The 13,376-nt window shown below is 42.1% G+C and overlaps 1 protein-coding gene and 1 pseudogene across 1 annotated transcript in view; both read left to right on the top strand.

The window, feature by feature from the left end:
• Nucleotides 1-5,946, top strand: part of COQ2 (coenzyme Q2, polyprenyltransferase) — a 47,286-nt gene extending 41,340 nt beyond the window's left edge. Inside the window, exons 6-7 of the mRNA XM_036762459.1 lie at nucleotides 1,269-1,457; nucleotides 5,385-5,946. Coding sequence (XP_036618354.1) covers nucleotides 1,269-1,457; nucleotides 5,385-5,549 — 354 coding nt within the window. The 3' untranslated portion in view covers nucleotides 5,550-5,946. The remainder of the gene's footprint in view (nucleotides 1-1,268; nucleotides 1,458-5,384) is intronic.
• A 5,850-nt stretch (nucleotides 5,947-11,796) lies between these two features.
• LOC118854654 lies at nucleotides 11,797-12,754 on the top strand (annotated as a pseudogene).
• The last annotated feature ends 622 nt before the right edge of the window (nucleotides 12,755-13,376 follow it).

The following is a 13,376-nucleotide window of genomic DNA, read 5'->3' as shown; positions in this document are numbered from 1 at the left end:
CCTGTTTGCCTCAGTTTCCTCGCCTGTAAAATGAGCTGGAGAAGGAAATGGCCAACCACTCCAATATCTCTGCCAAGAAAACCCCAAATGGAGTCATGAACTGTCACAACTGAAACAACTGAACAACAACAAGCTTGGCAAATGGACATGTGAAGGGAGCTGAACCCAGCGAGATCAGTCCTTTTCAAATATGCTTTCCATGCCATTGCTAAATAAGCTCCTTTTGTTAAGAGTTGTGTGATCCACAAGGGTCTCATTTCATCCCAATCCCAAGCCTGAACTACTGGATTTGCCTGAGTCAGGCCCGGCCCAAAGCAATGCACATCATTTGGGATTCCTGACAAGTCTGTGGACAAAGCAAAACCAAGTTATGCTTAACTGAGAACAATTTCACAGAGGAAGTCAAAGATAAATTGTGTTATAAATGAAACATGAACTTAGGGATGTGTGTCCTGGCCAATTAGCACCTTTAAACCTTCAAGAATACAGGAAAGCGGGTGCTTTAATAAGGAGGGATGTCCAAAGCAGACTTTGATCTCCACATGAGCAAGAGCAGCTAGCCTTGAATCACATTGCTATGAAAGACTCCTCCCGCTGATACTTGCATTGGCATCAAGACGGCTCTGCAGACCTGCAGGAGCATGGCCTTCACGGGAAATAGCCCGGGTGCTTAGGCATCTTTCATGCTCCCTGCATTTACTATTCATCCGAGATACGCCAGCTGTAACTCAAATCATTCAGTGAGTCCCACTGGAACATGTGGTAATTGGGCGTCACATAGTGCTTTCACCTCGGAGTAGTGTGGAGATGATCTTACCTCACATACACACATTTAGAGAACATTTACTGCTTAGTGTTGGTCAGTTGTTCTGATGACCTTCTAACCCAGGGGTGGGGAACCTGCGGCCTTCTAGATTCTTAAGTGAGGCCTTGCCTGAAGGCCACAGGTTCCCCACCTTCCACTCTAACCCTTAGCCTCATGTATCTAAGGCAGGTTGGGTTGCCTTTAAGGCAGGAACAAGGAATTTTAACAGGATTAGGATAAAATAACTCTTGACATTTGAGGATCTGTGAAGCTCATTACCATGATCTCAGCTGACCTTTAGAAGTCTCTTCTTCAACCCTGACCAGACCTCTGAAATCTGGAAAATTAGGCTATGAAAATTCATACTTGTAAACGCTCAAGGCCCCTTTTGCCAAGTTAATTTTCTCTTTCACAGTTCGCAAATCACTAGCATGTCGTTTAAAACAAAATTTCTCTTTGCCAGGACAAAAGAGACGATGCCCTGATTGGTCTCAAATCTACTGCACTTCGGTTCAAGGAAGACACCAAGCAGTGGCTAAGTGGCTTCAGCGTTGTCATGCTGGGCGGCCTGACTCTGGCTGGACTAAATTGTGACCAGACCACCCCCTACTATGCTGCCGTGGCCGCCACAGGGGCTCACTTGGCTCACCAGGTTTGTCATGGTGCCAGTCAAGAGCGCCACTTTATTGCAGTGATGCATTAATACCAGACAGCTCCTTAATAAGCGCAGCTCACTTTGCTCTGAACATGCAGTCCTATCTACCCCACGTGACATGGGAGGAGGCCATTAGCCATTAGAGCTAATGTAGTGACTTGCTAATAGTGTTTCTGTAGGTATTGATTTTCCTGGAATGCACTTCAGAAAGACTAGCTCTGGCAGAATTGATATAGAATCCTGTAGTGTTTGAAGGGAACCCAGAGGCCTAGTCCAACCCATCTCTCAAGGATGAGCCCTCAACTCCGGCATCCCTAACAAAAGCCCCTCCATCTTGTGCTTGAACACCTCTGTGGTGGGAAGTTTACCACCTCTCGAAGCAATCCACTTTGTTTTTAGACACTTCTGCTTCTGACTCAGTTCCTTCTTATAGTTAACTGAAGTCTGTCTGCCTGTAGCCTCTACCCACCAATCCTACTCTTTACTGCCTTCTGGAGCCAAGCCAAATGTCTCATCCCCTGCTAGATGACAGCCCTTCACACTTTTCAAGTTTTATTTTCTCCACACTAAACACTCCCAGTTCCTTCATTACATCCTTCTGTGACAGGATTTTGAGTCCCTCCGGGACAGGGAGCCACTCCCAAATGGCAAATAGGACTGCCCAAAAAGATCAGTGGTAGTAACATAAGCAAACCAAGGGCTGAGTCTCATTTGAGATAATAAGTGACCAAAGCCATCTATGCCCTGATAGCCCCATACCCCCATGGCATGAAATTACTGTAAATGTGCTGCAGTACTGGCCACCCAGTGACAAGTCGAGCATGTCCAGGGCAGCCCTCCCTGTCTTGCCAGTCAAGCAACCTCTATAAAATGAGTGACCTAATGAATGAGTCATCACAGAATTGACCATGGTATTCTATAATCCTAGTCGTTTTCTTCATTTAAAAAGGCTAAAGATTGGACTGAGTTTGTATTCTTAGTTTAGTCTGAAAACGTCACTTGTCAATCTGAGAAAATCAAATCTGTCAAACACCCTCTAAGGACAACCAGATCTCCTTGTAAGTCAGTGGGCTGGCCAGACTAATATTTCATTCTCATTGCCAGGGGGGAAAGATTTTAATATAAAAATGACCAATCACTCTCTGGTATTAGGGGGAAAAAGAGGATAATATCTAGGTTAATAGTATTGTCTTTTTTCCCCCAGGGGACAGGGGGTTGCTAACACATGCAAAGGAAGAATCAGTGGCTGAGGAAGTGTAAGATTTGAACTTGTCACATTTTTTTTTCTTTAATTAATTTATTTTTAGTTTTCAACATTTACTTCCATAGGATTTTGAGTTCTAAATTTTCTTCCCTTCCCTCCCCTACCTGCACCCCAAGAAAGCATGCAATCTGATATAACCTCCACAAATACATTCATATTAAACATATTTTCACATTAGTCATATTGTGAGGAAGAATTAGATTAAGTCACATCTCTTGGATTATAATCAAAGGACAGGCCATTTGATGCAGTCTCCTCGACTTATATCCCCTCCATACAAGTGAATCTCTTTTAGCTAAGAATTTCCATTTTTCTAAACCACTGGGGCTTGTTTCTTGTCTCTGAGAACAAAGTCCCCAGTTTTAGAAGATGCCTTCCTGTGTGTGACACTTTGCACCAGGGCTGCCGTTCACCTTCCCCCCCACAAACTGTCATCTTTGCCCCCTGACACAGCCACCACATCTTATGGATCCTCTCAAAGTGAACAAGGAACAGCTCTTCTCTTTCAAGAAGAAGCTTCTGGAGAGTCATTGAGCATTAAACGCTCCTCCTCTGGCAACCATGCACATCCTGCTTCATCTTATCATCACTAGAAGGCCTTATTCCATGGCGCCTTCAATCCACCTTGGGAAAAGAATTTTTAAGAACAAAAGAAAATTTAGAAGGAAGTATAAAAATCAGAGTAGCTTTGAAAATGATGTGTAACAGCACTTATATAGTTTTTCAAAAAAAGAGTATACAATATGAAATGTAAATCCTCTTTTTATGTTGCTCTGTATACATGGAAATTTTGTTTTGTTTTTATATATTTAAGTTCACAATGAATTTTTGAAAATAGGAAAAAAAGAATTTTCTAGTTCCAGGGAATTTACAGTCTTCAAACAGACATCAGCAGAGAGTCATAAACCCCTGTGTCATGACAAAATTAAAACAGCCCAATGTGTTAGTAGATAAGATTATTTCATAGCAAGCACCTATCTGAGATCAGTGTCATTTATGAGGAAGGCCAAGGAACACATAATTGGAATGTAGAATGGAAACTGGAAATAACTGGGAGGTTTCTAATTCCAGGCTTCTAGGTTGTGAGTGAAGCCACTGGGTCTCATTTTTTGGGGGGGGGAGGGGTTTGGCAGGACAATTGGGGTTAAGTGACTTGTCCAAGGTCACACAGCTAGTATGTGTGTCAAGTGTCTGAGGCCACATTTGAACTCAGGTCCTCCTGACTCCAGGGCTAGTGCTCTACTCACTGCGCCACCTAGCTGCCCCCACTGGGTCTCATTTTTAGCATTATTCTTTCCTCTAAGGATGTCCTGATGCAGGAAGGCAGTAACTCCACTAAACTCTTAGAAAGTCACCTTGAGTATCCTAGACCTAGGGCTGGAAGGAACCCCAGAAGCCACTGAGTCTGATAGCCTCATTTTATAGAAGAGGAAATTCACATCTAGAGAGGTTTTGGTCCAAGGTCTTTGTCCAAGGTCACCCAGGTAGTAAACATTAGAAGAAGGATTTGAACCCAGGTCTTCTGACTCCAAAGTACACTCCAGTCTAGTCAGACCGACTGGAGCTTTTTTGTTCACTTATTAGCAAACCTTTAAAGAGAGGCATTGGCTAACTAGAATATATCTAGAAAATGGTGATAGGGATAAAATGGAGACTTGAACTCACGTGCTGAAGAGTGGTTACAGGAATGAGAAGTGTTCAGCCTAGAAAAGAGAAAATTGGGAGTTGGGAGAAGAGATAGATAAACTGTCTTTAACTATTTAAAGGGCTGCCCTGGAGAAGAGCTGGCTTCATGTTGTGAGAACAGAATGAGGCCAGTAGTTCAGAATTTCAGAATTTGGTGCTACCTAAGGAAGAACTTTGTAACAATTAGAGTTGCCTACTAAGTCTTAAAAATTAATGAGCTCCCATCACTGGAAATGTTAAAGGCAGTCAAGGAGCACTGATTAGACACTTACTCTTCACTGGTCATTGTGCTAAGCTCTGAGAATACAACTACAAACAGAAATAGTCCCTCCCCTCGAAGGGCTTACTTTCATCAGGAAGAAAGAAAACAACCTAAGGAAGCTATAAGAGGTGGGGCTAGGAGATGAAGGGACCCAGCTCAGGGTCATTGTAAGTGACGTCCAAGAGGAAAGGCAGGAGAGGAAAGAAGACATGAGTGGCCGGACATCCTCCTTAAAATGGAGGTGCAGAGAGGGATGAGCCAATCAAAGGAAGAGGATACAGAGTTGATATCAGGGATCAGCTGCTGCATTGGGTAGGATATTGGACTGGCTATTAGCCTAGTTCAGGGGTGGGGAACGTGCGACCTCAAGGCCACATGTGGCCTTCTAGGTCCTTGGGTGTGGCCTTTTAACTGAGTCTAAGTTTTACAGAACAAATCCTTTTATGAAGGGGATTTGTTCTGTGAAGTTTGGATTCAGTCAAAGGGCCACACTTGAGGACCTAGAAAGCCACACGTGGCCTCGAGGCTGCAGGTTCCCCACCCCTGGCCTCATTATTCCAGTCTTATTAGTTCTTTCCAGTGTCATAATTCCATAATAAGATGTTCTGTTCTCATCGATGACACTGTTCTTCATTGGTGCCAAAGGAATCATTTATAAAGAAAGACCAGCTCCTATCTTGTATTCATAATACATTATATTCTTCCTTTACAGATTTACACTCTGAACATCCATAAACCAGACGATTGTTGGGCCAAGTTTACCTCCAACCGAACAATAGGAATTGTGCTTTTCATAGGGATTATCCTTGGAAACTTATGGAAAGAAAAGAAACCAAAGGAGTCAAAGGAAAATGGAGACAGCGATTTAGGAAATTAACAAATGAAGTCTAGGAACGTTTCAAACTAAGAGCTACAAACTTTCTCTTGTTTTGTTACCAGAAAACTAGTTTGAATAGTCTGTCAAAGTGAGAATGATTGACAGAGGACTCTTTGAGGCATAGTCACCCAGGAATTCCCAGGTTTAACAATTTCGCCAGCAAAATCCACCCAATCTCAGGTATTAGCCGGTTCTCTGCTCTTTTGAAGCTGGGTGTAGCCCTGAATTTTTAGATGAACCTATTGTCCTGTGCATGAGAATTTGCCTTTAAAAATCATTGGAATTGTACAAGCTTTAGCACCTTTTTAGAACTGTGATGAGTATCTCATCCAAGAGGAATGTATTTTGGGAAATGTACTCTTTTTAGAGAAAACTCAAATAAAAGCTGCTATAGAAAGCTCCGTGTCACCGTATTTTTACAGCAATTCACTGACAGAATACTTAATTCAGAAAGTTATTTGGTATTCATCTTCATGAACACCTCTAGAACATGCCTATACATCTATCCCTCCTCCTCTTATCAGGTTGACAGCTACTGGAAGCTAATATTGGCAAACCCACTGACAGATCCAGCAAGCAGGTGTGTGTGTTCAGTGCTATGCAGTATCATAAGTTCAATGAAAATAGATGTGGCCCTGCCCTCAAGTAACTTCCAGTTTTGTGGAAGAAACTAATTTTCTCAGAAGTAATTATGAATGACATAAGCTAGCTCATATAAACAGCTCCTAATTATGGACTCAAGGCATTTTCTCATAAGATCAGGCCTGCACAACCTGCCATAGATAAATAATGTTATAAGTGGGTTGCCAAGTAACCTTGCAAATGCCCATGATTTAACCCATAATAACAGTATGGGTTATACCAATAGTAGTTGCAGAGGGCCAGCTCTGAGAAAGTCCATTCTGGGATAAGATACAGGCCAGAGGCCTGTTCTTACCTTTGGGCTGATAACTCCACACATGGGCTCTCCCTCCCCTGCTTAGTATACATGTGCTGCTCAGGATGAAGGCTCTTCAAGCCTCCTCGAAACACACGTGCTCTCTCCAAAACCCCCATGGCACACACGTGCTAAATACCACCCATGGGCTATTAACACAATATTGTTTATGGCAAAATGGGAACAAAAGCACAAGGAAGTCATGCATTATGCAAATGCCTCACACGTGGATTTGTTGATTCTGCTTGCCTAAAAGGGTATATAAGCCCTGTCCCTCAGTTTAATAAATGGAGGTGTTCTTTACTCTTCCTCCTGGCCCGTTTTCTTTTCACTCTCTGCTGCATTCAGCCATCTCCAGCCATTTCGGCACCACAGCCACTGGAGGCAAGTAGTACTAATGGTAGTAGGTTCAGAGCAAGAAGTTGGGTGAAACCTTTCCTGGGCCTTAAGCAATTTTTTTTTGCCCCAAGCATCTTCCTGTCTGCCCATCTAAATTTCTTTTCCCTCCTCCCACCACAGTCTCCTTCATGATGCCTGAAGGCCTTCATTCCAATATTTTGCCATTTTCTGCATCCCCAGGCCTTACCACAGTACCTGGCACAAAGTAGGTGCTTAATAATTGTTTCTTGAATTCACTACTTGCTTCTTGAGTTACATCATCATACAATCATGCCCAGCCTACCAAGTATTATTACACTTAGTATCAATACACTGCTGGGATGAATCCTCTCCAAACCCATCCAATGCAGTTGATGTCCAGCGCTTTCCCAGCATGAGAAGAATAGCACCATTTCCAAGTGAAGGGAGGCCTAGAGGTCATCTAGAGTGACCCACCCACAAACAGGAATCTCCTCTCTACAATATCCCTGAAAGAAGACCCTTCAATCTCTACCTCCAGTGAAAGGTAACACACTAGCAACTGGGATAGTCCATTTGGCTTGTATGGAGCCAGCCAAAACTTCCCTCCCTGGGACTTCTACCTCCTAGCTGTGCCTTCTGGGAAAAGCAAAAAGTCTAATTAAGAAGGCAAACAATTTGTATTGATGTCTAATTTTGGGTTTTTTGGTTTTTTGTTCTTTTTTTTTAAACCACCAACATTTAACTAGCACATATCCACCAAACACCATTCCCTTTTCAACAAAGAAAAGCAGTTTAGTCAAACCACAATCACATGTTTTGACATCAGGCCTCCAGAGTTCCCCATCTGTTTGCCAAGAGGAAAGGATCACAGACTCGCAGAAGCATAAGGGAACTCATCAGCCCACAAGCCCAAGCCGTACTTGAAAAAGAATTCCCATTTCGAAACACTGAGTGGTGAGATGGATAGAGTGCTGGGCTTGGAGTCAGAAAATCATGACATTCACTCTCCTTAGACATTTACTAGCCATGTACTCACTTCAACTGTCTGCCTCAGTTTTCTCGTCTGAAAAGTGGAGACAAGAATAGCACCTGCTTTCCAGGGTTGTTATGAGGATCAAAGCCTTAAAGTGCTGTATAAATGCTAGCTCCTGTTAATGTTACCCAGGACTGGAGACACCTGCATAAGACTCTCCTCTTTGGAAGAGATTACTTGATCCTGCATCTGCCCCAGGGGTAGGAGTAGGAGCATGTGAGGGGCAGAGTTGGTAAAAACTTAGGAGAGGAGAAATGGTCTTCTGTCTTCCAGCTTTAAGAGGGGAGAGGTATGTTTCCAGATTTTTTTCAGGGAAAGGTTCCTAAAGGTAGACAAAAGTTCCATGAAGAAGTCAATATATAGAATAGCTGGACCCTCAATCATATCCCCGTTCCCAGCTTCCCATGCTAGAGACTTCAAGAAATTGTCCCTTGGGTGAGATTGAAAATTGTCTCAATCTCTCTCTGTCTCTCTGTATCTTTCTCTCTCTCTCTCTCTCTCTCTCTGTCTCTGTCTCTCTATGTCTCTATCTTTCTCTCTCTCTCTCTTTCTCTGTGTGTGTGTGTGTCTGTGTCTGTTTCTGTCTCTCTCTCTGTCTCTGTCTCTCTGTTTCTGTCTCTCTGTTTCTGTCTGTCTCTGTCTCCCTGTTTCTCTCTGTCTTTCTGTCTCTCTGTCTTTGTCTCTCTCTATCTCTCTGTCTCCCTGTCTCTGTCTCTCTGTCTCTCTCTGATATCTTGCTTCCAGTGGAAGAGTTCATCCATTGTCTGGCTTCTGCTACTCTGTATAACTTCTCTGATTTCTCTTTGCTATCAGCTTGGACAAATGGGTTTATTTTCTATTTACCATATGTCTTTGTGTAACTGGTATTTGGTAGGAAAAAAGTCAAGCCTTTGGATATGTAACTAGGGGCACCACTTCCCTGTTAATGGAAGCAATCAGGAATGCAGCTTGAGCCTAAAAAAGTATTTCCTTTAACTAACAACACTGGGGATGGGGAGAGATAATTCCAATAATCCTAGCCCAGTACCCCCTCTCTAAGGAGAGCCTCATGTCCCCAGTCTCCTGCTTCCCTCCAGGCAGGTATCAGTCTCCCTTGGACAGACCCAAGAGTACCTTTCTCACCTTAAGATATTGTTGACAATGAATTCTCTTGTTTTACAGCTATGATGACATCAGATACACTAGGATCATGTACCAAGCTGTTGCAACAATCTTGCTAGCAGCTACTGTGGCTGTGTAAAACCAACACAACCAGCTCACAGAATGCAGCAAGCCCAGGTTCTTTTGATCTGCTTTACTAAGGAAAGCAATGTTAAGGGGTTAACAATCTTACTTTAATCCAACACACAAATATCATTCACTTAGTTCAGGGGGAAAAGTCAGCACCCTGAACTTCAGAGCAAATACAAACAAATTACAAACATACATTTATGAACAGACCAAATACAATTCATAGTTACCAAGAAGCCATCAACATCTGGGTTGATGAGCTAGGAGGCTCTTAGAGGGGCTGCCCAGAATCCCACACCAACACTCCTCCAGGAGTGAGAGCCTCAAGGGAGAATGCCAACATCTGGGTTTATATATCTGATTCAGGGTCAAAGGTGAGTCACACATGCAACTCACCTGCATGACCTAAAAGCGTCACACAAATGCGACTTAAACCCATGTGGTCTAAAAGCCTCTGATGTCACAAACATGTCACTCAAACCCATGTAAACTAGGCTTTCCCTTGAGGCAAGGAGGTCATCAAGGGCTCCTAATTTAATCAAGGAAACAAAGGCCAAACTCTTCAAGGGCACTTGGTTGAATAAGTGCTAAGAGCCCATCTTGATTCCCAATACATAAGCCTGGTGCAATCTCCCCAGTGAGGTTTTTATTGCATCCTCAGCATCCACTCTCCCTATATGTTTCAGTCTCTACTCTCCTCAATAGGCTTTTCTCCTTTGCACTGGACAGTATTAGAAGCAAAATTAGCCTAGGGCTCTCCTGATCTCCCCTCACCCCATACATCTCCGCTAAAGTTTGTCTACATCCATGCCAGGAAACATCTGGCCTCACCTCACAGAGGATGGTTTTTCACTGTCCTCACCACCATCTGTCTCCCTTAGACTGTATCTCAGTCTATTTACCTTGGCTCATGGATCTCTCTTGCCTGTCCCACCCTTCCAGTGTTCTTCTCCTGGGGGCATATGGTTCACATCTGGAAAAAAATGCCCCTTTGGCGCCGATAGTCTCTATGAACACTTCTGGGTGTTCTCTGGCTTACCACAATCCCACCTTCACCCTGCTACCCAATTTGAACATAATACTCCCCATGTCCTCTGACTGTGGCTGACAACAGCAGGAGAATAATGTCACTTCCCTCGTTCCGAGAAGCAAGTTATGCCTCTCTAACACACAGACCAAAATTGCCTTACACTTTTTGGCTGCCTCATCACACTGTCAACTTGTACCAAGTCTGCAGTCCACTTAAAAAACAAACCCAACAGCTTTTGCAGACACAATGCTGCTTTAACCATTTAACTCCATCTTGTGCTGGTGAAGTTGACTTTTTTTAAACCAACCATAAGATTTTGCATTGATCTCTATTAAATCTCAAATTATTACATTCACCCAATGATCTGGCCTGTCAGGTTCTTTTTGGATGCTAATTCCTGCTGCAGCCAATGCATTAGGTCTCACTCCTAGTTTTGCTACAGCTCTTGTTTATTAAAGGATGATGCCATTGAAGAGAAAATGTCACATAGCCTGGGGCCGAGCAGATCCCCAGAGACTGCAGAGAGTGTGTTTCATCATCTGCTCTCAGGGACCAAGACTGGGCCAGGAGATTAATCTGAGCACAGCTGCTTCTTCATGGGATTTTCATAGAAATGCCTTTGTTTGTCATCTAAAGCCCTTTGCAACCTGGCTCCAACTTCATTATTTATTACTTCCCTTCCTGGTCTGCTTCTCAAATATGGCATGCCCTCTCTTCTCTGGTCCTCCTGACTGAAATGCTGAAAGCTGAAATGTTCTCTCTCTCTCTCTCTCTCTCTCTCTCTCTCTCTCTCTCTCTCTCTCTCTCTCTCTCTCTCTCTCTCTCTCCCTTTCCTCTCTCCTCTCTCCTCTCTTTATCTTGCTCCTCTCTATCTTTCTATCTCTCTCTCTCCTCTCTTTCTCTCTCCTCTCTCTGTCTCAGTTTCCTCATCTGTAAAATGGGGACCATTTTACAGATGAGGAAACTGAAACAGAAAGAGATTAAGTGACTTGTCCAGAGTCACACAGCTACTAAGTGTCTGAGGCTACGTTTGAACTCAGGTCTTCCTAACTACAGACCTGGTGCTCTATCCACTGCATTACCTGGCTGCTATGGTAAAGAGAAAGAACAACCACACATACAAAAAAATTAAAAGGGAATGTTGCAAAATCATAAAAAAAATAATAAGCCTAGCCCCAAAGATGAAACGTAAGAAGACATAGTGTTTACACCATACTTGTTTTAGGATTTTTCAATGTGTCAAGCAGTTTTGCAGATTTTTTCCTCTTCTTTTTCTTTATTTCTTTTTTTGTCTCTAAAAATATTATTTGTCTTGCTTACCATTATAGGAAGGGGGAAGGGAGGGAGAAATTTTTGGAACTCAAAATCTCATAAAAATGAATGCTAAAAATTGTCCTTACATGTAATTGGGGGGAAAATAAAACACTATTTGTTATATGGGATAGATCTTTGGGAGGAAGAAGGGTAGGGATAATGAGGGAAACTATGATGAAATAAAAAAAAAGATATCAATAACAAACATTAAAAAAAGTAACTTCACAGCTGCAACTAATTATGAGATAGGTTACATGGCCAGTTTTCTGTGCTTTGAAGTGTTTGAACCGTTTAAATAAAGAGATGCCATATCCAATACCATGTCAAATGAGATGTCTGTAAAATGCTTGGAGAGTGGACATCTCAGGCCTGTGTTGTACACGTGAGCCCCGTAGGACTGGGGAGGCACCAGCTGCCCCGAGAGGAGGAGGCCCTGGCCCCTCTTTATGCGTGGATGTGGATGACTAGGGGAAGGGGAGGCTGGCTGACTTGGGCTGGCCCAGGGTCCTGGTTCCGGGCCAAGCAAGTGTGAGAAGAGACACCCCTCCCACGCAACCGGGATAATCAGTTTGGGGCCAGACCCTTATGTCCGGGGTCAAGCGGAGAAAAGTACATGCTAGGGTGATGAAAGGGAGCAGTAAGGACTTAGCTGTGCACTCCCTGACCCTTCAGCACAGTGTCTTGCAAGTCCCGATGGGGATGATCTGTTTCACTGGCAAGCCACAGTTATAGGACCTATTGACAATCCATATCAAGGAGGTGTATTCTTTTTGGCAATTCATTTCCCTGCAGAGGACCACCTAAGGTTGCATTTACAACAAATATTTATCATCCAAACATTAACAGTAACGGCAGCATTTGTCTCCATCGTCTAAGATCACAGTGGTCTCCTGCTATTTCTAAAGTTAACTATTTTTATTAAATTTTATATTTTTATATATTTAATTTAATTTATTTATATTTACATTTATATAATTTATTTAATTTATATAATTTATTTATATATTTTATATAATTATATTTTATTACCTATATCTTATATAATATATACCAATATCTTATATAATAAAATATTGATATAATGTACAATTGATATATTAATATTGGTATAATATATTAATATTTTATTATATAATTATTTTATAGTATATATACTATTTTTAACTACTTCTAAAGTTCTTTTATCCATTTGTTCACTATCATGAGATCCGAACCCAGATGATCCCTTAGTGCCAGAGATTACATGGATCTATAAAATAGACAAGTACAACAGAAGTACAACTCAGAAGTATGCCATGTGATGCCTTCTTAAAGTCAAAATAACCTTCATTATAGCCGGAATAAACTTTAAATTACTTTTCCTGCTTTAAAAAATTTTTGTGTCCAGCTGATCCCCTGTCAGACTTCATCTTTTTTTATTTTATTTTTGTTTACCTCCCTCCATTCATGCTTATCTAAGACTTAAACTCTGCCAGCTTTGAACAATAACTGCTTTTAAAAACTGTAAAGTTTCTAAAGAACAATTTTGTAAGGTTTCTAAAGAACAAGAGAACAATTACCCAAGATTCAGAATTTTTTTAAAAATGGAGCATGTGTATTATGTGGCCAATGTCTTCACTCTAACTTGATTAAGAAACTAAAACCATTCCTCACTGCTCGGACAGATGCTGAAGATACCATTCCTTATGAAAGGAAGCAAGATTACTGCAGCAGGATCCACCTTGTTTAAGCCTTCCATTATTAGATATATTAGATATATTTGAGGTTTCATGATATACTTTATTCTCATAACTGATGCGGTTGGAGAATTGGTGCTGAATTTATATCTTCTGTGGAACAGGGAATGTGATGTATTTTATGCATGTCAATAAAGGAATGACCCGTTCTTGTTCTCCAGCGAATGGAAATCAGAAGGCACACACC

The sequence above is a fragment of the Trichosurus vulpecula genome, chromosome 6, assembly GCF_011100635.1.
Source record: "Trichosurus vulpecula isolate mTriVul1 chromosome 6, mTriVul1.pri, whole genome shotgun sequence".
Lineage (NCBI taxonomy): Eukaryota > Metazoa > Chordata > Mammalia > Diprotodontia > Phalangeridae > Trichosurus > Trichosurus vulpecula.
This window is presented reverse-complemented; position numbering and strand designations above follow the sequence as displayed.